Here is a 23133-nt window from a genome sequence, read left to right on the forward strand (position 1 = left end):
TAAACCATACTAATTATGTTTGTTTGATATCTTTATTATGATATACATGAAGTTTAATCATTTTATTAGGGAAATATGAATTTTTAGTTTCTTTAATAATAAAATATAAGATTTCAGTTATTTTAATAAAAAAATTGATAGGCCAATGCTTATTATAATAAAATGAGCAATGCTATGTGTACTTATTTTTGGTACACAATTCATGTACACAATGATGTGTCATTATGTAATTAGGTGATTTTAAAATATGTGTCATTATATGATAAAGAAACATCCAATCACATGATAACACCTCATTTGTGTATACAAATTGTGTACCAAAAATAGGTACACATAGTTTTATTGTAATAAAATTATGTATATCTAATTTTAAATATTTAATTAAATATTTAAATGATTGTTATCATAAGATTGTATAATTTTGTATTAAGGATAAAGTCATATAAAACTAAATACCCAATTAAATAATCAAAATTGGGTTATTATATTTATATTTATTTAATTTTGCTAAAATTTTTATTAACATAGGATGCAATACTAAGGTTCTTTTCTCTAAGACATAATTTAAAACGATTTTTTTAAGCTCAACCAATCTTTCATTAATTTAATTTTTTTTTTTTGGTTGTTTCCATCTACGGGAAGCAAATGGGCACAGGACACGAGTTGGGCAGTACAAACGAGCTTTATCGGGCAGCCCTGAACAACGATTGGGAATCTCTGAAGAAATTCTACCAGAAAAATGTTGGTTCGCTGTTATTTCCTGTAACGGCCTCCATGGACAATGCATTTCACTTGGCGGTGTTCAGCAAGAGTAAAGATCCGCTTCAATTTTTACTTGATATTTCCGAAGAACATTCTATGGTGAGGTATGGCTATTTAGAAAAAAATGGCAACGGGAACACACCTCTTCATGAGGCTGCAGCCAATGGGAACCTGGAGGCCGTAAAGGCTTTGGTCTTTCATCATTGGAGGCTCCTCGTGGGAGATATTGAAGATCCACATGTGGAAGAGTTCCAAGAGGCTGTGAACATGGAAGGCGAAACCCCGCTTTTTATTGCTGCTGCATTTGGGAGAACAAAAGTGGTGAAGTTTTTAGCTAAAAAATCATTACAATTTCGCACAAGATTAATATACCAAGAAAAAATAGAAAAGACTAAAGAAGAAGAATATTTTAAGCTTGAAAATATTCACCGCCAAATCAGACGCTCCATCAAGGTAAAGCCCAAACCTAAACCCTCCAATGAGCTGCCTGGTGCCATCCAAGGTGAAATAACATCAGAGCCAGAGCCTGGTGCCATGGAAGAAGAAAGATTCATAGAAGTGCCTGATACCTCCATTCTGCACGTTGCCATCACAGGACACCATTTTGGTCTCTGTCTCTACCCATCTAGCTTCTTTATTTTTGCTTTGAAATGAAATATATATTCAACTGATATTTGATGTGCTTTCTTTTCAAATATTCTCAGAAACGGCTCTATATTTACTGAAGAAGGATGAATCGTTAGCAGCACTCAAGAACCTAGATGGCCGGACCTCTCTTCACCTACTGGCAACCATGCCCTCAGTTTTCGAAAGTGGATATCAATGGGGCACATGGATCCACAGAGTCATATATTCCTGTAAACATATTTTTCACCTTTCCATAATTCTATTAAAGATAATGCAAGCATAAGGATACGTTAAAAGGACCTTTTGTATACATCTTATTGATTAATTCCTAAAATTTATAGGCCTTCCAATCGGTGATGATGCAGATGATGATGAAAAAGCTACTACAAAAAATTCCAAAGGCAAAAATTTTCTTTTGTTCGCTTAAGGGATATTCTACATAATTTCTCTCTTCATCACTTTTTCTCATTGAGCACCTTCTTTTCTGCTAAACACGAACAGGGTGGCTTAAATTAATGGAAAAAATCTGTGCACTAGTAGGGAGTAACATCTTGGAAGAAAAGAGAAAGCATAAACTTGCTTTCAAACTAGCGGAGACACTGATAAAAAAAGATTCTTCTTGGGATGAAATCGTTAATAGGCTAGTGGTTCCAGAGTTTCCGTTTGATAAAGATCAGTCTTCAAAAGGAGATTATGAGCCAATCCCGTTATTGCTGGCGACTGAAAAAGGAATAGTAGAAATTGTGAACAAGATACTAGAAGTATGTCCCCAGCTAGTTGAGCATTGCAATGATCTGGGTCAGAACATACTGCATGTGGCAATTAAGCACCGTCAATATGATATCTTCAATCATGTGAAAAATATGAAAATACCAATGACAAGGTTAGTCCGAAAGGTTGACAAAAATGGCTACACCATTTTACACCATGCTGCAGACTTGGAGCCAGAGACTGCAAAGCGTCACCCAGCAGGACCTGTATACCAACTCCAGGAAGAGATAAAGTGGTACAAAGTAAGCCCCCTAGCTCTCTCTTCTACAAGATTTTTACCTAATAAACGTGTTTATATGTAGGTTATGTTTCTATATGTGCAGCGTGTAAAGGAGATCACGCCCGCCCACTACGCCATGTTTCGCAGCAAGGAGGTAAAGAAAACTTGCGAAGAGCTATTCAATTCGAAGCACAATAAACTACTCGGGCAAGCAGAGACTTGGATAAAAGGCACTTCTCAGTCTTGCTCTGCAGTGGCTGTTCTCGTTGCTACAGTGGTCTTTGCAGCTGCGTACACTGTGCCTGGAGGTTCTAATGAACAGGGGTATCCAATTTTCCTCAACAGCACTCTCTTCTTGGTTTTCACAGTTACGGACGTTATTGCTTTGGCCTGCTCCTTAACCTCCGTTGTAATGTTCTTATCCATCCTTGCATCGCCTTATACGTATGATGAATTCCTCTACAAACTCCCTAGAAAACTCACAATAGGCTTCTCCTTGCTCTTCATTTCATTGGCTACAACAATGATTGCATTTGCAGCAACATTATTGCTCATAGTTCGTTTGCAAAAGCCACATGGGGCCACCACTCTCATTTATACTGCTGCATTTCTTCCTGTCAGCATATTTGCACTCACGAGTTTTCCCATGTATGCTGCATTTGAGAAAACTTTGCTCAAGTTGTATCTTAGATTGTCTAAGAATTGGCGTGTCACAAAGTCTCCACCGCCCAACAAGTCAGCTTCCAGATAGGGTTCCTTTGCAGATTAAGCAGCTCCTAAACAAACCAAATAGTACACAAAGCAGCTTGAGAACGATGGTCAATTATCTGAGGAGAGTGTCAATGATAATAAGCCCAAGCTCCCAGTCTGAGATTTATATTAGTTGAGGCTAATAATTGTATATGATATTACAAACTAGTGTGACTCTGTTTTCTTTATTTTGGGTTTCATCATGTCAAGTGTGAGTGTCAAATATGAGAGTATTTTACTCTTATTCTGTTAAAATTTGATGTCAAACAAGAGAATATTTTACTTTTTGTTCTAATAAAATTTTATGCAGGTAGTACGCGTTTTTTAAGAATATAAATTTAAAATATTCAATGTATTTTTATCATGTTTAATAACATGCTTATTTTCCAAGTACAAATTGTCTCCATATATTAATTCATATCCTGTGACTTTTATTGAATTCAATATTAGAGGCTTGTATAATTTCTCTATATATATACCACTTTCTATTCTCTGGCTGAATAATTAATCAACAGTGCCAAATCAAATAATCATGTTTCTGAGTCATTCAAACCCATGTATTATTCACAAATCTAAGAGAAGAGGACTGGTTTCCATCTAAGAGAACCAGAAAATTATGATAACATAAGTGAACTTATTAGACGGGCTCATGGCGTCAAAAGAGAGATTCCTTCTTTGATGAGCACAAACATACTGCTCTTCATCCAGGTATGTTGTTAGCAACCAAGACTGCGCATTGCCGTTTGAGATTGAGATATAGCTGTATCTTGGACTGAAGTAAACAAGCCTTTCAATGGAGAAAGGTCGATCTTCTATCCCAGAAATTCATCGTTGTCAGGTAAAACCATGGAGTCTGATATCATTGTCAGAAAAAACTATGGAGTTTGATATCTGAGGAGTCTTGATGATGCCTTCTTCAAACTTGATCTAAACACAGAAATGAAATGGCCAATTAGAGATGAACCTAGACTTACAAATCTGGACGCCAAACCTGCACGCGCTTGGGACTTCGGACTTCATATTTGGCATTGGTACTAATGGAGGTTGTAGCCAATGGACACACATATCCAAAGTCAGTTTCTTAGATAGGGTTGGAGACAAAATCAAGCTGAACTAATCCAAACTCGATTGTCAATTTGACTCGAATGACTCAAAACAAGCGTAGTTTTGGTGAGTTTGAACCTAACAATTGATTTTGTATTCGAACTCGAATTCGAGAGCTTTCATCTCACTAAATTCATGAGCCTAGAAGAGTTTAATTCAGTTACAACTGAAAAGTTCTGATCCAACCGAAGAGTTATAATACTATTGCAATCAAATTCTCTGAAATTTGAGCTTAGCTCCCTTTAAACTGAACCAAACTCCAAATTAATTTGAGATAAACTTGACTTGAATCTACCTCTTGACGATTGATCCGAAAAACAACATTTTTCTCCTAGGGTTTTCAATTTTTCAGAATCAATTTTTCAGTGATGTCTTTTCCTCTCTGGTGACCTCTAGGCAATGTCTCTTTCTCTCCAACGTGACCTTCTTCTAAGAGTCTTTCTCGATGTTGTCATTAGCAAAGACGAATCATCTTCGCCTAGAGACAAAGACGATGTCGAGGAGGATCGTTGGAAGGAGGCCACCGTGAGAAAAAGAGACATCACCTGGAGGTCATCAGACAGAAATAGGTGTTATTGAAAAATTAAATCTGAAAAATTGAAAACTTTAAAGAGAAAAATATTATTTTTAAAAACTTGAGTTAGATGAAAATTGTTAGTTTTTAGAGTTTAAAAAGAAAATAATATAACTAATAAATTTAGTTAATTTTAATTATTTATAAGTAGATAAAAAAGATTTTTAAAGTTAGCGAAACAAAAAAAAAAAACTAGTTTACTTTAGGTGAGAAATAATCCTTTGGCCTTGCTTTGTTGGGTGTGAAAATTATATTCACAGGTGCGAAGCCACCAAATCATTTAATGCAATCCCACCAACTATGACTATGTGGTCCACCATACATTTAACATTATCTTTATTATTAAAGTAAAGTTCGGCTACCTTTTTTTATTGGAAAATATCATTCACGAGGATTCCCTGTATACAAAAGCACACATCACAGATTTTAGAGGGCACTACTTATAGTCCTTAATCTCTTTTACTGTATGCTTGATTAAGATCTTTCTTGAGCATGTGAAGCACTTCAACGATTGGAGCTTCAATTGAGATTACAGAATTCTCCACTTCAAGGTATTCATATTTGAAACTTATTAATATATTATTAACTCTTTTTATGAATATATCGAATTATATATTTTTTATTTATGAAATTGAACCTTTAGATTTTTTTGATAAAAGAGATTAAATTTTTAGTATTTTTAATTATATATATCAAACAAAAATAATTAATATTGTTTATTTTGTTTTAAATGTAAGAATATTAGTTTGATACTTTAATTAAAAAATAATAAAGTTTAGTTTCTTCCGGGAAAAAAAGAAAACTAAAAGTCACATTGGCTTTTTTTTTTTTTTAAATGAGTATGTGTGTATATATATATATATATATTGATGTAAAAAGCTACACATTGGTATTATTGCTTTTTATTTTAAAACATTAAAGCACTGAAAAGAAGTATGTATATGAGTACATATATAGATGGATATATATATAATTATAGGATAACGTTATTTAGAGGTATTTAACAACAATATACCGAATTATATATTTATTTAAATTAAAAAACTAAACTTTTAAATTTTATTATTTAAATTATCAAATTTTATTATTAAAATAATTGAATTTCATTATTTTTTTAATTAATGATACCAAATTAATCACTTTGTTTTTAAAACAAACCAAAATAAATAATACTAATTATGTTTGTTTGATATATTTGTTAAGATATACATAAAGTTTGATTATTTTAATAGAAAAATATGAATGTTCAAGTTTACTTAATAAAAAAATATAAGATTTCAGTCAAGGTTTTCAAAATTGGATCGGATCAGTCGGATCGTGAACCAGTACTGTAACCGGTTACTATTTAATATAAAACCATTATAATGTTAATTTCGGGTTGGACCGCTGTCGAACCGCCTGTTTGTGTCTAAACCACAGTCCAATCGGTCAAGGTGGTTCCCGGTTCAGAAGCTGTGTATAAAAGCAACAGTTTTATTTCTTTCCTCCTGTATCCTGTTCCTTGCATTGCACGTAGACGCAGAAGGGTTTTGCTGCAGTTGACAAATTTCTTCGACTGCACGTATTAATAAACCGCTGTTGATTCATCTCTTGCCGATGACGACGACGTTGCCGAGGGGTGGTGGTTTGCAGGCTCACAAGATAGCAGTTTCACGACAATATTGCAACCTTTCACGACTACTTCTTAGGCTAAGACGACGGCTGACGATGACGAGGTTCCGTTGCTGTTGTGACTGACGACTTTTCAGACAACAACGGAAAGCTGGTGTGTATCCAAGGCTTTGTAAACTGTTTGAAAAACCAATGTCTTCGTTTGTTTGAATTTATTGTGTTTGTAAACCGTTGCTGTTTTAATTTACCGGTTCAGAAGCTGTTTGAAAAACCAATGTTTTATCAATCCTTGATGAAAAGTATACACAATATAAAATTTACTGTGTAAAACATATGTAATTACTAATTAAACATAGTTTTTTTAGGTTTTTACATAAAACTGTAATTCCGGTCCAACTGACCAGTCCAAACGGTTCAACTAGTTCGACCGAAACCATTACTTAAAACAGTTTTTATCTCGGTCCGGTTTTGAAAACCTTGATTTCAATAAAAAAATTGATAGGTCAATACTTATTAAAATAAAACTATGTATATTTAATTTTAAATATCTAATTGAAAACTCAAATGATTGTTATTATGAAATTGTATGATTTTGTATTAAGGATAAAGTCACGTATGAGTAAATATCCAATTAAATAATCAAAGTTGGGTTATTATATTTATATTTATTTAATTTTATTAAAATTTTTATCAACACATGCAATACTAAGATTCTTTTTCTAAGACATAATTTAAAACGATTTTTTTAAGCTCAATCAATCTTTCATTAAATTTTTTTTTGGTCTCCATCTACGGGAAGGAAATGAGTAGAGGAAACGATGGCGGTAAAACTGCTTTGTACGTGCCTTATCAGGCAGCCCTGAACAACGATTGGAAATCTCTGAAGGACTTCTACGAGAATAATGTTGGTTCGTTGTCAATTCCTGTAACGGCCTTCGGGGACAATGCCCTTCACTTGGCGGTGTTCAGCAAAAGTAAAGATCCGCTTCAATTTTTACTTGAAATTTCCGAAAAAGATCCTATGGTCAAGTATGTCTATTTACAAACAAATGACTGTTGGAACACACCTCTTCATGAGGCTGCGGCCAATGGGAACCTGGAGGCCGTAGAGGCTTTGGTCAGACATCATCGGAGGCTCGCCGTGGAAGATATTGAAGATCCACTTGTAGAACTGCTCCATGAGGCTGTGAATTTGAATGGCGAAACCCCGCTTTTTATTGCTGCTGCATTTGGGAAAACAGAGGTGGTGAAGTTTTTAGCTGCAACATCATTAGAATCTCACAAAAGATTAATATACCAAGAAGAAAAAGGAAGGACTGAAGAAGAATATTCTAAGCTTAAAAATATTCACCGCCAAAACCAACGCTTCATCGAGGTAGAGCCCAAACCTGAAGCCTCCAATGAGCAGCCTGGTGCCATGGAAGAAGAAACAATCAAAAAAGAGCCTGATACCTCCATTCTGCATGCTGCCATCAAAGGCTACCATTTTGGTCTCTGTCTCTACCCACCTAGTTTCTGTACTTTTGCTTTGAAATGAAATATATATTCAACTGATTTTTGATGCGCTTTCTTTTCAAATTTTCTCAGAAACGGCTCTATATTTACTGAATCTGGATGAATCGTTAGCAGAACTCAAGGACCGAGATGGCTGGACCTCTCTTCACCTACTAGCAACCATGCCCTCAGCTTTTAAAAGTGGATATCAATGGGGCGCATTAATCCAGAGAGTCATATATATCTGTAAGTATATTTTTTACCTTTCCATAATTCTATTAAAGATAATGTATGCATAAGGATATGTTAAAAGGACCTTTTGTATACATCTTATTCATTAATTCCTATAAGTTATAGGCCTTCCAATCGGTGATGATGATGAAAAAGCTACTACAAAAATTTCCAAAGGTAAAAATTTTCTTTTGTTCGCTCAAGGGATATTCTACATAATTTCTCTCTTCATCACTTTTGCTCATTGAGCACCTTCTTTTCTCCTAAACACGGATAGGGTGGCTTAAATTACTGGGAAAAATCTGTGCACTAGTAAGGAGTAACATCTTGGAAGAAAAGAGAAAGCATAAACTTGCTCACAAACTAGCGAAGACACTGATAAAAAAAGATTCTTCTTGGGTAGACACCATTAATAGGCAAGTGTTCCCAGAGTCTCCATTTGATAAAGACCAGTCTTCAAAAGGAGATTATGAGCCAATCCCGTTATTGCTGGCGACTGAAAAAGGAATAGTAGAAATTGTGAACAAGATACTAGAAGTATGTCCCCAGCTAGTTGAGCATTGCAATGATCTGGGTCAGAACATACTGCATGTGGCAATTAAGCACCGTCAATATGAAATCTTCAATCATGTGAAAAATATGGAAATACCAATGACAAGGTTAGTCCGAAAGGTTGACGAAAATGGCTACACCATTTTACACCATGCTGCAGACATGGAGCCAGGGACTACAAAGCGTCACCCAGAAGGACCTGTATACCAACTCCAGGAAGAGATAAAGTGGTACAAAGTAAGCCCCCTAGCTCTTTCTTCTACAAGATTTTTACCTAATAAACGTGTTTATATGTAAGTTATGTTTCTATATATGCAGCGTGTAAAGGAGATCACGCCCGCCCACTACGCCAAGTTTTGCAGCAAGGACGTAAAGGAGACTTGCGAAGAGCTATTCAATTCGAAGCACAATAAACTACTCGGGCAAGCACAGAATTGGATAAGAAGCACTTCTCAGTCTTGCTCTGCAGTGGCTGTTCTCGTTGCTACAGTGGTCTTTGCAGCTGCTTACACTGTGCCTGGAGGTTCTAATGAACAGGGGTATCCAATTTTCCTCAACAGCACTCTCTTCTTGCTTTTCACAGTCATGGACGTTATTGCTTTGGCCTGCTCCTTAACCTCCGTTGTAATGTTCTTATCCATCCTTGCATCGCCTTATACGTATGATGAATTCCTCCACGAACTCCCTAGAAAACTCGCAATAGGCTTCTCCTTGCTCTTCATTTCATTGGCTACAACAATGATTGCATTCGCAGCAACATTATTGCTCATAGTTCGTTTGGAAAAGCCACATTGGGCCACCACTTTCATTTATACTGCTGCATTTCTTCCTGTCAGCATATTTGCACTCACGAGTTTTCCCATGTATGCTGCATTTGAGAAAACTTTGGTCAAGTTGCATCTTAGATTGTCTAAGAATTGGCGTCACAAAGTCTCCACCGCCCAAGAAGTCAGCTTCCAGGCAGGGTTCCTTTGCAGACCAAGGAGCTCCTAAACAAACCGAATAGCACAAAAAGCAGCTTGAGAACGATGGTCAATTGTCTGAGGAGAGTGTTAACGATAACAAGCCCAAGCTCCCAGTCTGAGATTTATATTAGTTGAGGCTGATAAGTGTATAAGATATTACAAACTAGTGTGACTCTGTTTTCCTTATTTTGGGTTTCATCAAGTCGAGTGAGTGTCAAATAAGAGAGTATTTTACTCTTATTCTGTTAAAATTTTATGTCAAACAAGAGAATATTTTACTTCTTGCTCTAATAAAATTTTAGGCAAGTAGTATGTGTTTTTTAAGAATATAAATTTAAAATATTTAATGTATTTTTATCATGTTTAATAACATGCTTATTTTCCAAGTACCGGTTGTCTCCATATATTAATTCATATCCTGTGACTAACTGAATTCAATATTAGAGGCTTGTATAATTTCTCCATATAATACTACTTTTTATTCTCCGATAGAATAATTAATTACAGTGCCAAATTAGATGGTCATGTTTCTGAGTCATTCAAACCCATGTGTTACTCACAAATCTAAGAGAAGAGGATTGGTTTCCATCTAAGAGAACCAGAAAATTATGATAATATAAGTAATCTATTAGGCGGGCTCATGGCGTTAGGAGAGAGCTTCCTTGATGAACACAAACACACTGCCTGCGTTTCCCCCGGAAATATGAAGCTCTTCATCCAGTTATGTTGTTAGTAACCAAGACTGCACATCGCTGTTAGAGATTGAGATGAAGCTGTATCTTGGACTGAAGTAAAAAAGCCTTTCAATGGGGAAAAGTCAATCTTTTGTCCCAGAAATTCGTCATTGTCAGGTAAAACCATAGAGTCTGATATCATTGTTAGGTAAAACTATGGAGTCTGATATCTGAGGAGTCTCGATGATGCCTTCTTCAAACTTCATCTAAACACAGAGAAATGAAATGGCCAATTAGAGATGAACCCAGACTTACATATGTGGACGCGAAACCTGCACACGCTTGGGACTTCATATTTGGCATTGGTACTAATGGAGGTTGCAGCCGATGGCCACACATATCCAAAGTCAGATTCTTAGATAGGGTTGGAGACAGAATCAAGCTTAACTAATCCAAACGCGATTGTCAGTTTGACTGGAATGGCTCAAAACAAGCATAGTTTTGGTGAGTTTTGAATGTAACGATTGATTTTGTACTCGAACTTAAAAGGCGTTCAGCTCACTAAATTCACAAGCTTAGCAGAGTTTGATTCAGCTACAACTGAAGAGTTCTAGTCCATTTTGACTCAGCTACAATACTATTGCAGTTGGATTTGAGCTCAGTTCCTTTAAATTGAACCAAACTCCAAACTAATTTAAAATAAACTTGACTTGAATCCATCTCCTCACAAGGGGAATATCCGGGTATGATCAAGGACCAGTTTATATTGTTTCGAATCCCAAAAAATCATCTGTTGATTGACCAACAAAACTCAAACTAAACTACAAAACAATTTAACTTTATATTTTATGAGCCAAAAGACTTATTCCCACCTAAGGTATAGCGAAAACTCAAAGTAATCTCTACTACTTTCGAAAACTCAAATACTTGCTCATACGTTAATTTTAAAAACTAATTATTTTCCCCCAGTTTATTTAAACAAACAAAAATTAATTTCTTTTTCCCCTCTAATTTTAAAAACTAACCATTTTCCCCTAACTCAAACTTTGAAACATTGTATTTACACCCCCAAAAACTTTATTCCATCTTTCCGGTGGTCGTACTTCTTAGCATTCCTCTTTGGCGGCATCTCCTCTCCCTCCATGGTGATTTCCCAGAGTGGAAACCAGTGAAAATCTGACTAAAATTAACAGATTTTCTCGCATGGATTTGTGCAATGCAACACTGTCCAATTGATTTGTGCGTCGGGAATGAACAGATAGTCTCACGGATCTGTGCAATTTTTGGATAGATCTGTGTGAGAAAATCTGGCCATTTCGGCCATATTTTTGGTGGTTTCACATCAAGAAACCACCAAGGAGGGAGGAGAGATGCAGTTAGAGAGAAACTTCAGAAAGAATAGTGGCCGGAAAGATAGAATGAAGTTTATGAGATGTAAATACAATGTTTCAAAGTTTGAGTTAGAGAGAAATGATTAGTTTTAAAACTAAGGGAAAAAAAGAAGTAATTTTTCTTTGTTTAAATAAAAATTTTTAAATGATGATTTTATCATCGACTATAATAGCTAAAACTAACGGGTGAGTGAATATTTAGGTTTTTAAAAATTAACAAAAGTCACTTTGAATTTTCACTATACCTTAGGAATAAGTCGTTTGGTCTATTTTATCCGAATCACTCAATCTTGACTACCCAGTTTCAAATATGATATATCATTCTAAATAAATCAAAGCTTCAAATCAACTCAAGCACTAGCAAGCCATAAAAATACCCAATTTTTAAATCAACCAAATTCAATCCCTTCACCATAATTTTCCCACAAACCATAAAAGCGAAACAAGCACTTACGCAAGAATCTATTTGCTGTTAAGCAAAGTTAACGCCTCAGTTAGTGCGGGAGTCGGATTCTTAGCTTCAAGATGTCTAATAAGCTCAACGATCTCCGTTCTCGTTTCGCTAGTCGTTGTCAACCCGCGATCGGTCCCATAGAACGAATCAATTAACGCCTTCTTCAAGTTTTCAATCTCCGTCATTTCTACGGGCTTCTCCTCCTCTGTCACGGCCACGGCGGCACCTTCGTCCTCCTTATCGGGATAACATTCGTCATAGTCCACGGCCCGAGCCACGAACACTGGCCTTGCGCTCAGCTACTTCTCAGTGATTCTCTGCGAAATTTTGACCGAGTTTAGAGGAAGAATCAAAGGCTTCACAGTAGTGAGATGCTGATGAGGTGCCGTTAAAGAAACGGTTTTGCATGGGAATTGAGTGAGTTGAGAGAGTGAAGCCATTGACTCTTCAGTTTGTTGATTACAATGAAAAGTCTGTAATCTCCTTTCATAAGTTTTCCATACCTGTTTTTCTAGGTAACATATGTCAACACCCAATTGACAGATTAATCATCATCCCAGACATGGTGGACGGTTGTAACTGTTGATGGTCACCAAAAGGGAAAGAAAGATGAAAAGATTGTGAGAAATGGACAAAAGCGTGGAACCGTGGAAGTGGTATAAATATGGAGGCGGATGAAAGGAAACTTTCTTTCATTTTTTTTTTTATATAAATGCTTGAATTTCCATCTCCAACTTTCTTTGAATTTTTTTTCTAGTCGAAGATGACAATTCAAAGAGTCAAGAAAGGAGAAATCAAGCATTTAAAAAAAAAAATTGACAGAAAGTTCAATGTTTGTGAGATGGATTTACGTGTTTTGAGCTGTAATTGAGTATTTGGGAATCATCCTTTGAATAACGGTAAATCAGTAATTTAATTTGAAAACTAACAGAAGGTATTAACATATATGAGCGATAAGTAGGTATTTGGGTTTTTAAACTTAACAGGTGGACATTGTCATTTCAGCAAACCTTGGGTGGGACATTATCCTTTCGCCTAAGCCAAAAAGATATTCCCACCCAAGGTTTAGCATTACTCTAAACTTCATTCCCTAATTTTCAAAACTTTAAATATTTACTCATTTATTAAATTTTACTATTATTATTAGGGATAAAATCATTTAACTAAAAATATTTAAAAAACTAAAATTTTATTACATTTTCTCCTTTAATTTAAAAATTTAATAATTTTTCTCTACCCAAAGTTACAAAAATGTCAATTTCCCCTATAGAGTTTTTTTTTCCTTCTCTCGAATGATCATTCGTCATCTTTGATTGTTGACTCTCTCCCTTCTAATCACTCTTCCTTTTCTTTCTGACCATCTTTATCTTCTACAAAGACAGTTAGAGAGGGAAGAGAGAATAACTGGGAGAGAGAAAACCAATAATCAGAGACAATGAATGGTTATCAAAGATAAAGATTTAGAACTAAAGGGATGAACTAAACTTTTTTAAAAAGCTGGGGGCGGTTGATACGTAAAAAAGATAAGAGCTTGCAAACCTTAACTTGGGGGAGGGAAGAAAGTCAATTTTTAAATTTGAAAAATAAGAGATTGAAAGACATGATTTTGAATTTTACACAAAACCTTGGAGGCAATAAATAGATAAATTTTTAAAAATTAAGAGGTATTATTTTGAATTTACACAAAACCTTGGAGGGAATAAGTCTTTTGGCCTTTGAAATATCCCAATGTTGTCTGGATGAAACTTTGGGACAAGGACTTTGTCCTTGGATTCAATGGTTTTGTTTCGTGAGATTGTGAGGGCAGTATCGAGTTTAGAAGGTTGGTGTCGAAATGAGTTGGGTTATTGACACGTGGATGTTAAATCGAGATTTGAGGTAAAGAACAATTTGTATCTTATTCAGAATTAGTTGGTAATGTAACAACACAATCATGTTGCTTTTGTGATAAAAAATTAAGGTCTAGAATTTCTTTTCTGATCGGTAGCCATAGAAGAGTCCTCTTATGATCCGAGAGAAGAATTTAAAGCTTCCATGGTTGAAAAGATATTGGCAAACCGGATTGAAGAAGCCAAATATCTTTGAAGGTTGTTGAATTATTATATGTCTGTGAATTCCGAGCATCATGGGATTTTACTTGAGGTTTCTTATGGCGTTTGTACTAGTTTGTCTTGTAAATGCCATTGAGATTATTTTTAAAATTAATTTAGAAACTATAGCCCTATTTTTCAATAAGCATGCATGCTTGCAAAAATATTATTACCAATTTTGTAATTATAACCCAAAGAATGACCTTATATATACTTTCAATTATATTATACTAACTAGTTTGTTATTTTTTATAATTAGATTAGATTACCACTTCGTCTATAAGTTACGATGCACATGGATTTCAAACTTGTAATAGTTAAGATAAGAATTTTAATATATAAAAACATTATTCATGTATCCCATCAATAACCACTTTTGAAGCATGCTTTACTTATGGGTTTGTGTTCACTTTCTCCTTGATATGAAGAATAAGTTATAATACGTTTCCCAATGACTATGTGTCAATCCACAAATTTCAAAACCTGTAAACAGTTAAGATATGAATTTTAATAAATAAACACATTATTCATATACCTAATTGGTATTTACTTTTGAAAGCATGCTTTACTTATAGGTTTGTGTTCACTGTCTCACTAGCATGGAGAATAAGTTATGTTGCACTTTCCAATGAATATATGCCGATGTGCACAAGTCCAAAAGTCGCAAGTGGTTAAGATAAGAATCTTTACATATAAACACATTATTCCTATGCCCCATTGGTATCCACCTTTGAAAGAATGTTTTACTTATGGATTTGTGTTTACTATCTCACAGACGTGAAGAACAAATTATTATTAACGCCTTTTCCATAGGTCCCAAACTTGTAAGTTGTTAAGATAAGAACCATAATATATAAACACATATTCATAAACACATTATTCATTTGCCCATCAGTGTCCACTTTTGAAAGCATCCTTTACTTATTGTTAGGTTTGTGTTCACTGTCTTATATACATGTTTATAAAGTATTTTTCAATGAATATGTGTCATTTAGTTTTAATACTTATTGTTGGGATTGACAATCAAGGGACTAATAGTATCATTTAAGAAGACATGCGAAATGACTCTGATATCATTGTTAACATTCATATTTAATAAATCAACCCATTATTGAGATATTGTCCGTTATGGATACACAATCCATTGCTTTTGAACATATGCATAGTGTTTTTCTTTAACAATTTAGGATCCCATAGACTACTAAGCTAGTCTTGTCTTAGCAAGACTACGTATTGTGGATGCTCATACATACTCGATATATCTCTCATATTTTACCTATATGAGATTTGTCTTGAGATGTTATAAAGTAGCCCAATTTTTGGTATATCCAATTATTGGTTTATTTCTAATTCGTTTGATTATAAATTATTAATAATCTTTTATGTTTATTAAACTTTCACAATAGTAAAAATAAGAATGAACTTTATCTTTATTGCAAGGTTTTGAAAACCAGACGGACCGGCCGGTTCACTCGGTTGAACCAGATACCAACTGCAAGTTTGGTCCATTTTACTTTATAAACTGGGTTAATTATTGATTCAATCAAACTTGGTCAAAATTGACGAATTGGTGGAAACCCGCAGAACTAGGTTTAACCAATTTGCATTTAATATACATTTTTGTCAACGTGATTGCGAGCCCTAACTTGTAAAGCTTATCCCCCTTTTCATATTTTGCGCATTTTGGAACAGAGGCAGCGGCTTCAGTTCTTCATCTTTCAGTTCTTGTAAAACTTACCCCCATTTAAAACAAAGGCAGCAGCTTCAGTTCAATTTGGGACAAAGGCAACGTGATTGTCTGCCAATGGAGATCTTGCCCCGTAATGCAACTGCACCTGCCCCTTGTTGCAGAGAGATGTCAAATAGCCCAAATTGTACAATTTAAAATTGGGAAGTAAGCTGAGTTGTCTCTGCTGCTTTGTTATAGAAACACTCAATTTTGAAAATTCCTAGCAACATATATAGTTCTATAGAATGCCACACTTCTAAGATCCCATCTTTTATTCTCATCATTAAACTGAGGCCCCCATCCATGATAATACTTCAAGCATACATCATAAGTGTTATATAGTTTTTTTTTTTTTTAATATAAAGAGTGGTTGGAGCATCCATGTGCGAATTATTTGATTAAGATATTTTAAATTGTTTTGTTGTTTTTTTTTCTGTTTAGGTTTTTTAAAATGAATTGAAATTTATGTTTTAAAGAAGCAAATATATCTTGTTCTTGTTGATGATGGTACATATTTGTTTTTAATGAATTCATATGGATTATGTTTAAAACATGTACTAAATTATTGATATTATTTAATAAATTTATTATAATTTGATAATAGGTTAAACTAGTCGAACCAGCCGGTCAAACTAGTCGGTCGAACTATGAATTAGTAAAATAATCAGTTCAATCACTGGTCTGGTTTTAAAGACCTTGCTTTATTATATTCTCACTACTAGTATCAATGGGCTTTATCAATTATCTAAGCCAGGTAACGATACTTAGCATCATCAAGCAATGTGGAATGCTTATATATATCCAAAATCTCTCTCATACTTTACTAATATGAGATTTGACTTGAGATATTAATTACAACGCCAATATAACTATGCATACATATTTTGAGAATACAAAAATAATACACAAATGATATATTATTATATGATTAAATAATTTTAAATTAAAAAAATAACATTCAAATAGATGATTACACATAATTTAAGTATCTATTTTGTATATTCAAAGCATATACACATAGTATTACTCATTACAACGTAACCCAATTTTGAGAATGATCAATCATCTGTTTATTTTTATTATATATACTTTCATCATAGTAAAATTAGAATGATCTTTATTTTTATTATATTCTTACTACTAGTATAAATAAGCTTCATCAATTATTTAAGCATAGTAATGATACTTTTCATCTTCATTTACAAGGACAAAATCAGTCTCTATATATCAAAGCACACAACATAGAACTTATCATATTTCAGAGAATACAAAACATGGTTACTATTTTATTAACTTTAAGTTTGATTAAGATCTTTCTTTAGCCCATGAAGAATCTCACTCATAGGGGCATTTAAGTGAGCTCGCAAAACTCTCCACTTCTAGTTATTTGTATTAGTAAATTATTAATATTTTATCAATCCTTTTTTATAAATATATCGGACTATACCAAATTTTATTTTTATTTTTTAATAAAAGAAACCAAACACTTATATTTTTCTATTAAAAGAATTTAACTTTTAAATTTTTCTATATAAAAGACTAAATTTTCAGTATTTTTTATTGAAGATACCAAACAAATACTATTAATATTTTTTGTTCAATAGAAAAATCTAAAAGTTTAATTTAGAAAAAATTAAAAATTCAGTTTCTTCAATAAATTTTTTTTTTTAACGTTAAAACTTTAAAAGACAAGGTAGCTAGGTCAGTGAGGGCTAATGATCCTGTTTTTCAATCTAACTTATTATATATTTATAGAATAACATCACTTAGAGGTATCCAATAATGATATACTGAACATTGTTTTTTTGTTCTATTGAAAAGACTAAATTTTCAAAGTTTACCATATAAATTATCAAACTTTCAAATTTTAATATTAAAATGACTAGACACCTCAAATACAATATAGTACTTGTATACAATGCTAAAATTCTTTTGTCTGAGACAAAATTTTAATTATCTCTATAGTTATTTAATTTTGCTATAGTTTTGTAAACATTGTATTTGTATACAATGCTAAAATTCTTTTGTCTGAGACAAAATTTAAAGTTATTTTTTTAAGCTCAGCAAATCTTTCATTAATTATTTTTTGAAATAATTTTGGCCTTCTGTTAAATTAGTTTACTTTAGCTTCGACTACTTCAACTGAAGCAAGTAGCCAGAATAGAACTGTATCCTCTATACATAAGGCATGCATGTGAAGCCAACCGAGCAAAATTTTCTAATCTGTCACTCTATAGCATGAAATTTTAATCAGAAGGCTTCATGGACTCCATGTTTTTTTTTTAAAATTTTTTTGTTCACGGACTCCATGTTACTTTCCATATTAACCCGCCTTTGAAAAAAAATGCCACCTAATGATAATCAATTAACAATAAAAATATTCCCTATTTGGCTTCCAATCTTCTTCCTCCAACCTTATCTAATCTCTTGAAGATATGTGCTTATGCTTTTAAGCTCAAAGACATAATCATGTTTGAACTGACCCACTTGCCAAATTTTATCAATCATGTATCATCTTGTATCATATTTTCATGACCTTTTATCTTATATATACTTTCAATCATATTATATTGATATTGTTTCATTATTATTTTTTTATAAATAGAATCAGTGGCCACTTTGTCTATAAAACATGACGCATAAGGATCCTTAATACACAAACATATTATTCATTTACCACATTTGCTTTATTTATAGGTTTGTGTTTACTGTTTCACATATATGAAGAACAATTATAACATTTTTCCTAATGACTATACGTTATTTAGCTTTATTTTTATAAGAGACTAAGCATATCAACCGATTTAATATTAAAATATTGTATGCTTAAACACATAATTTATCACAGTTTAACTTTTAAACTTGATAATCCAAAATATATTAACATTTTGATAGTTTAAGCGCTAACAAATTAATAAACTAGTTTTGTTTTTATCATCTTTAAGCTATGTAAAATGCTCATACATATTCAACATATTTTCTGTATTTTGTCAATGTGAGATATCTCTTAGGGGGTGTTTGGTTTGGACAATGTAAAAAGGTGCACATTGGTATGCTTTTTCTTTTCAAACATTAAAGCACATTGGTATCTTTTTTATATAACATCACTTTTAAGGTATTTAAATATGAGATATTAGATGGCTTTTGTTTTTTTTTTTTTTAATTATTAAAAAGACTAGAATTTCAAAATGTTCTATTAAAATAATCAAAATTTATTTATTTTAATTAAAACTAACCACTTGAATATAAATTTAATTTTGTTTAAGTTTTGATAATCCAATTAAATATATAAATAATATCACATCATTTGAATACTCAAAATTGAATATATAGACCATGTTCTTTCTTGTTTCTAAAACAAATTTTAAAGAAAATTTTTAATCTCAACCAAGCTTCTATTATTATTATGTTTTTACCATCTACAAGAAGCTCTTGATCTGACGAGTCGAGATGGGCTGTAAAACTGATTTTTAAGAGTCTTATCAGTCAGCCCTGAATGACGATTGGAAATCTCTGAAGGGCTTCCATGAGAAACATAAACGTTTGCTGTCATATCCTGCAACGACCTCCAGGGACCATGCATTTCACTTGGCTGTGTTCAGCCCAGAAAAAGAAAGAACCGCTTCAATCTTTACATAATATTTCCAAAGAAGATTTTATCATGAGGCATGGCTATTTAGGAAAAATGGCTACGAGAACACACCTCTTCATGAGGCTGCAGCCAATGGGAACCTAGAGGCCACATGTCCTAGCGTTCTTTCAATGAGCACCAGAAGACTACCACGTGCTATGAAACCTCATCTTAACCTTTTACGTGCTCTGAAAATGTTTCACATGGCAACATGCACCCCTAGACACTCTTAGGAGACCATCGTGTGCGAACAGGAGTTTCCAAAACATTTTCACACGCCATAATATGTTACACGCATGTGTACACTAGAAGAAATATGTAACACGCTTGAACGAACCACAAAACCATCACACATGCTACCATACCTTCTGAACAGTGCTCACACGCTGCATGAACCTATTTGCACGCTTGCATGCGCTTACATCTGCTATTATGAGTGTGTCACGCGCCTCCATGCGCCAAATGTGTGTTTCCACGCGCCTCCGACTATCTACACGCTCCCTCACGTGCTTCATCCACGACTTACAACCATACATGATCTTGAATGGCGCGCACGCGCACCTAGACGGGTTAATCTACACTGATTGGGTTGATTCTGGGCATGATTTGATCCCATTTGACTTTGACCAGATCGTCTTAACGCTCTTGGCTTGCGAGTCAATCTTCCGGGTTTTCCCAAGTTTTGACCTATGACTGTGAAAGAAACCCTAGCGTCGATTTTGAGACTCCAGCAACTCAATTCGCCCGTCATTGATGGTCTAATCGGTTTCTAAGGAGTAAATTAACCTATGACTTACGGGGGTGGCTATACGGGCAATTTCGTTGTTGGATTCTTCGGCAGAAACCATTAATAGGCAAGTGAACCCAGAGTATCCATTTGATGAAGACCAGTCTTCAAAGGGAGATTATACGCCAGTCCCGTTATTGCTGGCGACTGAAAGGGGAATAGCAGAGATTGGAAACAGGTTACTAGAAGTATGTCCCCAGCCAGTTGAGCATAAAAATAAACTGGTTCAGAATATATTGCTGTGGCAATTAAGCACAGTCAATTTGATCTCATTATTGAAATATATTGAGTTGATGAGGGTGGAAATCAAAATCCATATTACATAAAATTAATTAGTTTGTATTAAAGTTTAATTCATTACATTTATATACCAATCACTTTACTAACTTTTATTAAATGTGAAACTCTTTTTCATTTAGCCTCCAACACTCTTCAATCATGTGAAAAATAAGAAAATACTAACGACAAGGGTAGTTCAAAAGGTTGACACAAATGGCTACACCATTTTACACCATGCTGCGGACATGGAGGAAGAGACTACACAAATTAACCCTGAAGGACCTGCATAACAACTCCAGGATGAGACAAAGTGGTACAAAATAAGCTCGGCCCCCTCTTTCTCCTACAAGATTTTTACCTCATAAATGTGCTTAAATGTAAGTTATGTTTCCATATATATGCAGCGTGCAGAGGAGGTAACACTCTTCCACTACGCCATGTTGCGCAACAAGGAAAACAAGACTTGCGAAGAGCTATTCAAAACGAAGCACAATGAACGACTCAAGCGAGCACAGCAATGGAGAAAAGACACTCCTCACTCTTGCACTGCAGTGGCTGTTCTCGTTGCTATCGTGACCTTCTCAGCTGCCTACACTGTACCAGGAGGTTCCAATGAGAAGGGATTTCCAGTTTTCCTCAACAACACTCTCTTCTTGGTTTTCACAGTCATGGAGGCTATTGCTTTAACTTGCTCCTTGACCTCCATTGTAATGTTCTTGTTCTTCCTCACATAGCCTTATACGTGTGAAGAATTCCACTATAGTCTCCCTGACAGACTCACAATAGGCTTCGCCTTAATCTTCATTTCGTTGACAACAATAATGCTTGCATTTGCGACAACATTATTGCTCATAGTTTGTTCGGGAAAGCCACATTGGACCACCACTATCATTTACACTGCTGCATTTTTTACTGTCAGCATATTTGCGCTCACGAATTTTCCTCTGTATGCTGCATTTGAGAAAACTTTATTCAAGTTGTATCGTAAATTGTCTAGGAATCTGCATTTCAAAAAGCCTCCACCATACAGAGTAGCTTGGGGACGAGGTAAATTGTCCAAGAAGAATGTTAATCATAATAAGCGTAGGCTCTCAGTCTGAAGGATAAGTTGCTACAAGGCCAAACGAAGGAGGTTGATAAGTCTCCGGCGCAAGAGATATTACAAATTAGTGCAACTTTTGTATCAATTGTTTAGGGTTTGATCAAATCAAGTATAAGTATCAAATAAGTGAGTCTTTTACTCTGTTCTATTAGAATTTTATATAAATAGTGGGTATCTTTTAATTTGTATATTATCTTGTCTCCATCAATTCAAAACATTTGGTGTATTTTCGTTATGCTCCAATAAGATTTTTAGTTTATTATCGAAACATCTACCCAATCCTAAGTATACTTCAAGAAACTCATATTGAATTCAATATTTGAGGATTGTATAATTTATATCTATATATATATATATTCCAATTTTTACTCTCCTATTGAATAATTAATTAATAGTACTAAATTATACAATGATATGTTTGAGTCATTCAAACCCATGTACTATTTCACTAATTTAAGAAAAGTGGTATATCAATGTTTTTAAAACCGAATCGATAGTCAAACGAAACATAATATTTAAAAGCCAATTAGAGTGTTGATATTTTATAAGGGTTTAAGTAATAAACTTTTAAATTGTTAATAATATATTGGTATTTGACAATTATATTAAATGTTAATGATAGTTTTGTGATTTTAATAAAAGCAAAACAATTAATTTCAGGACAATCAAATAAAATTTTTTGATAAAAATGGATGATGGGTAAAAATTTGACATTTTAAAATCTAAAGAGTAAAAAAGTGCTTTCGTAAAACATTGGGTGGGAAATGGTTAGTTAACCAGTTTTGTCTAAATTCATATGTTTCTCCACCTCCTCTTATGAAGACCCACATCTTGGATCGGTCCATAGGTCGTAGCCTAAGGCTCTAGGCGTGTCTTGTAATTTTACTATCATGTCCTCATTGGTTGTACCCAAAAAAGGGACTATAGACTAGACTAATCTAGTTACAAATTTAGTAATTATTAATTATTTCTGTCAAAAATGGAAATGATCATCTAATAAGGAAGTTTAATACATTAAATAGTATGAATATGGAGAATCTACACACAATACAAATAACATTAATCATAAGATAATAATCATGTATCGTCTTCACGGTAAAATATATGTCAATGTCAAATATCATTTTCTAATAAATGTTCATATCGTCGAATACTAGTTTGCCTAACCAATTTAGGCAAGCATTGTTCTAATGATGTATTAGGTGTTAGAGCTCATAGTTTAGGATCCAATTTTTTATTCTCTAAAGACAATATTATCATTAGTGTTGGATATTCTTAACTAATAAATGCCCTAATCATCTTTGATTGACATTGTTTTAATGTTATGTTAGGTGT

At 33.8% G+C, this 23133-nt stretch overlaps 3 protein-coding genes across 3 annotated transcripts; all 3 read left to right on the forward strand.

The window, feature by feature from the left end:
* Window positions 1-642: 642 nt before the first annotated feature.
* LOC123221464 lies at window positions 643-3131 on the forward strand. Its single transcript, XM_044644312.1, has 5 exons — window positions 643-1369; window positions 1467-1619; window positions 1731-1790; window positions 1891-2402; window positions 2484-3131. The coding sequence occupies exons 1-5, from the start codon at window positions 646-648 to the stop codon at window positions 3129-3131; spliced, it is 2097 nt and encodes a 698-aa protein (XP_044500247.1). The 5' UTR covers window positions 643-645.
* A 4063-nt stretch (window positions 3132-7194) lies between these two features.
* Window positions 7195-9936, forward strand: LOC123220966 (ankyrin repeat-containing protein At5g02620-like). The gene is made up of 5 exons (XM_044643600.1): window positions 7195-7909; window positions 8007-8159; window positions 8271-8321; window positions 8422-8933; window positions 9015-9936. Exons 1-5 carry the CDS (start codon window positions 7222-7224, stop codon window positions 9687-9689), a joined length of 2079 nt encoding a protein of 692 aa, XP_044499535.1. The 5' UTR covers window positions 7195-7221; the 3' UTR covers window positions 9690-9936.
* A 10383-nt stretch (window positions 9937-20319) lies between these two features.
* On the forward strand, window positions 20320-21430 carry LOC123221465. Its single transcript, XM_044644313.1, has 3 exons — window positions 20320-20386; window positions 20472-20605; window positions 21101-21430. Exons 1-3 carry the CDS (start codon window positions 20320-20322, stop codon window positions 21428-21430), a joined length of 531 nt encoding a protein of 176 aa, XP_044500248.1.
* The last annotated feature ends 1703 nt before the right edge of the window (window positions 21431-23133 follow it).

Source organism: Mangifera indica, chromosome 7 (assembly GCF_011075055.1).
Source record: "Mangifera indica cultivar Alphonso chromosome 7, CATAS_Mindica_2.1, whole genome shotgun sequence".
NCBI lineage: Eukaryota > Viridiplantae > Streptophyta > Magnoliopsida > Sapindales > Anacardiaceae > Mangifera > Mangifera indica.

Excerpts from the sequence above, each read along its gene's own strand:
- LOC123221465 (XM_044644313.1), top strand. The coding sequence starts at position 20,320 with ATGACTGTGAAAGAAACCCTAGCGTCGATTTTGAGACTCCAGCAACTC. Across the intron at positions 20,387-20,471 it reads CAATTCGCCCGTCATTGATG|AAACCATTAATAGGCAAGTG; the intron begins GTCTAATCGGTT and ends ATTCTTCGGCAG. Across the intron at positions 20,606-21,100 it reads TTGGAAACAGGTTACTAGAA|CGTGCAGAGGAGGTAACACT; the intron begins GTATGTCCCCAG and ends ATATATATGCAG.
- LOC123221464 (XM_044644312.1), top strand. The coding sequence starts at position 646 with ATGGGCACAGGACACGAGTTGGGCAGTACAAACGAGCTTTATCGGGCA. Across the intron at positions 1,620-1,730 it reads CCACAGAGTCATATATTCCT|GCCTTCCAATCGGTGATGAT; the intron begins GTAAACATATTT and ends TAAAATTTATAG. Across the intron at positions 1,791-1,890 it reads TACTACAAAAAATTCCAAAG|GGTGGCTTAAATTAATGGAA; the intron begins GCAAAAATTTTC and ends AAACACGAACAG.
- LOC123220966 (XM_044643600.1), top strand. The coding sequence starts at position 7,222 with ATGAGTAGAGGAAACGATGGCGGTAAAACTGCTTTGTACGTGCCTTAT. Across the intron at positions 7,910-8,006 it reads CATCAAAGGCTACCATTTTG|AAACGGCTCTATATTTACTG; the intron begins GTCTCTGTCTCT and ends AAATTTTCTCAG. Across the intron at positions 8,934-9,014 it reads AAGAGATAAAGTGGTACAAA|CGTGTAAAGGAGATCACGCC; the intron begins GTAAGCCCCCTA and ends CTATATATGCAG.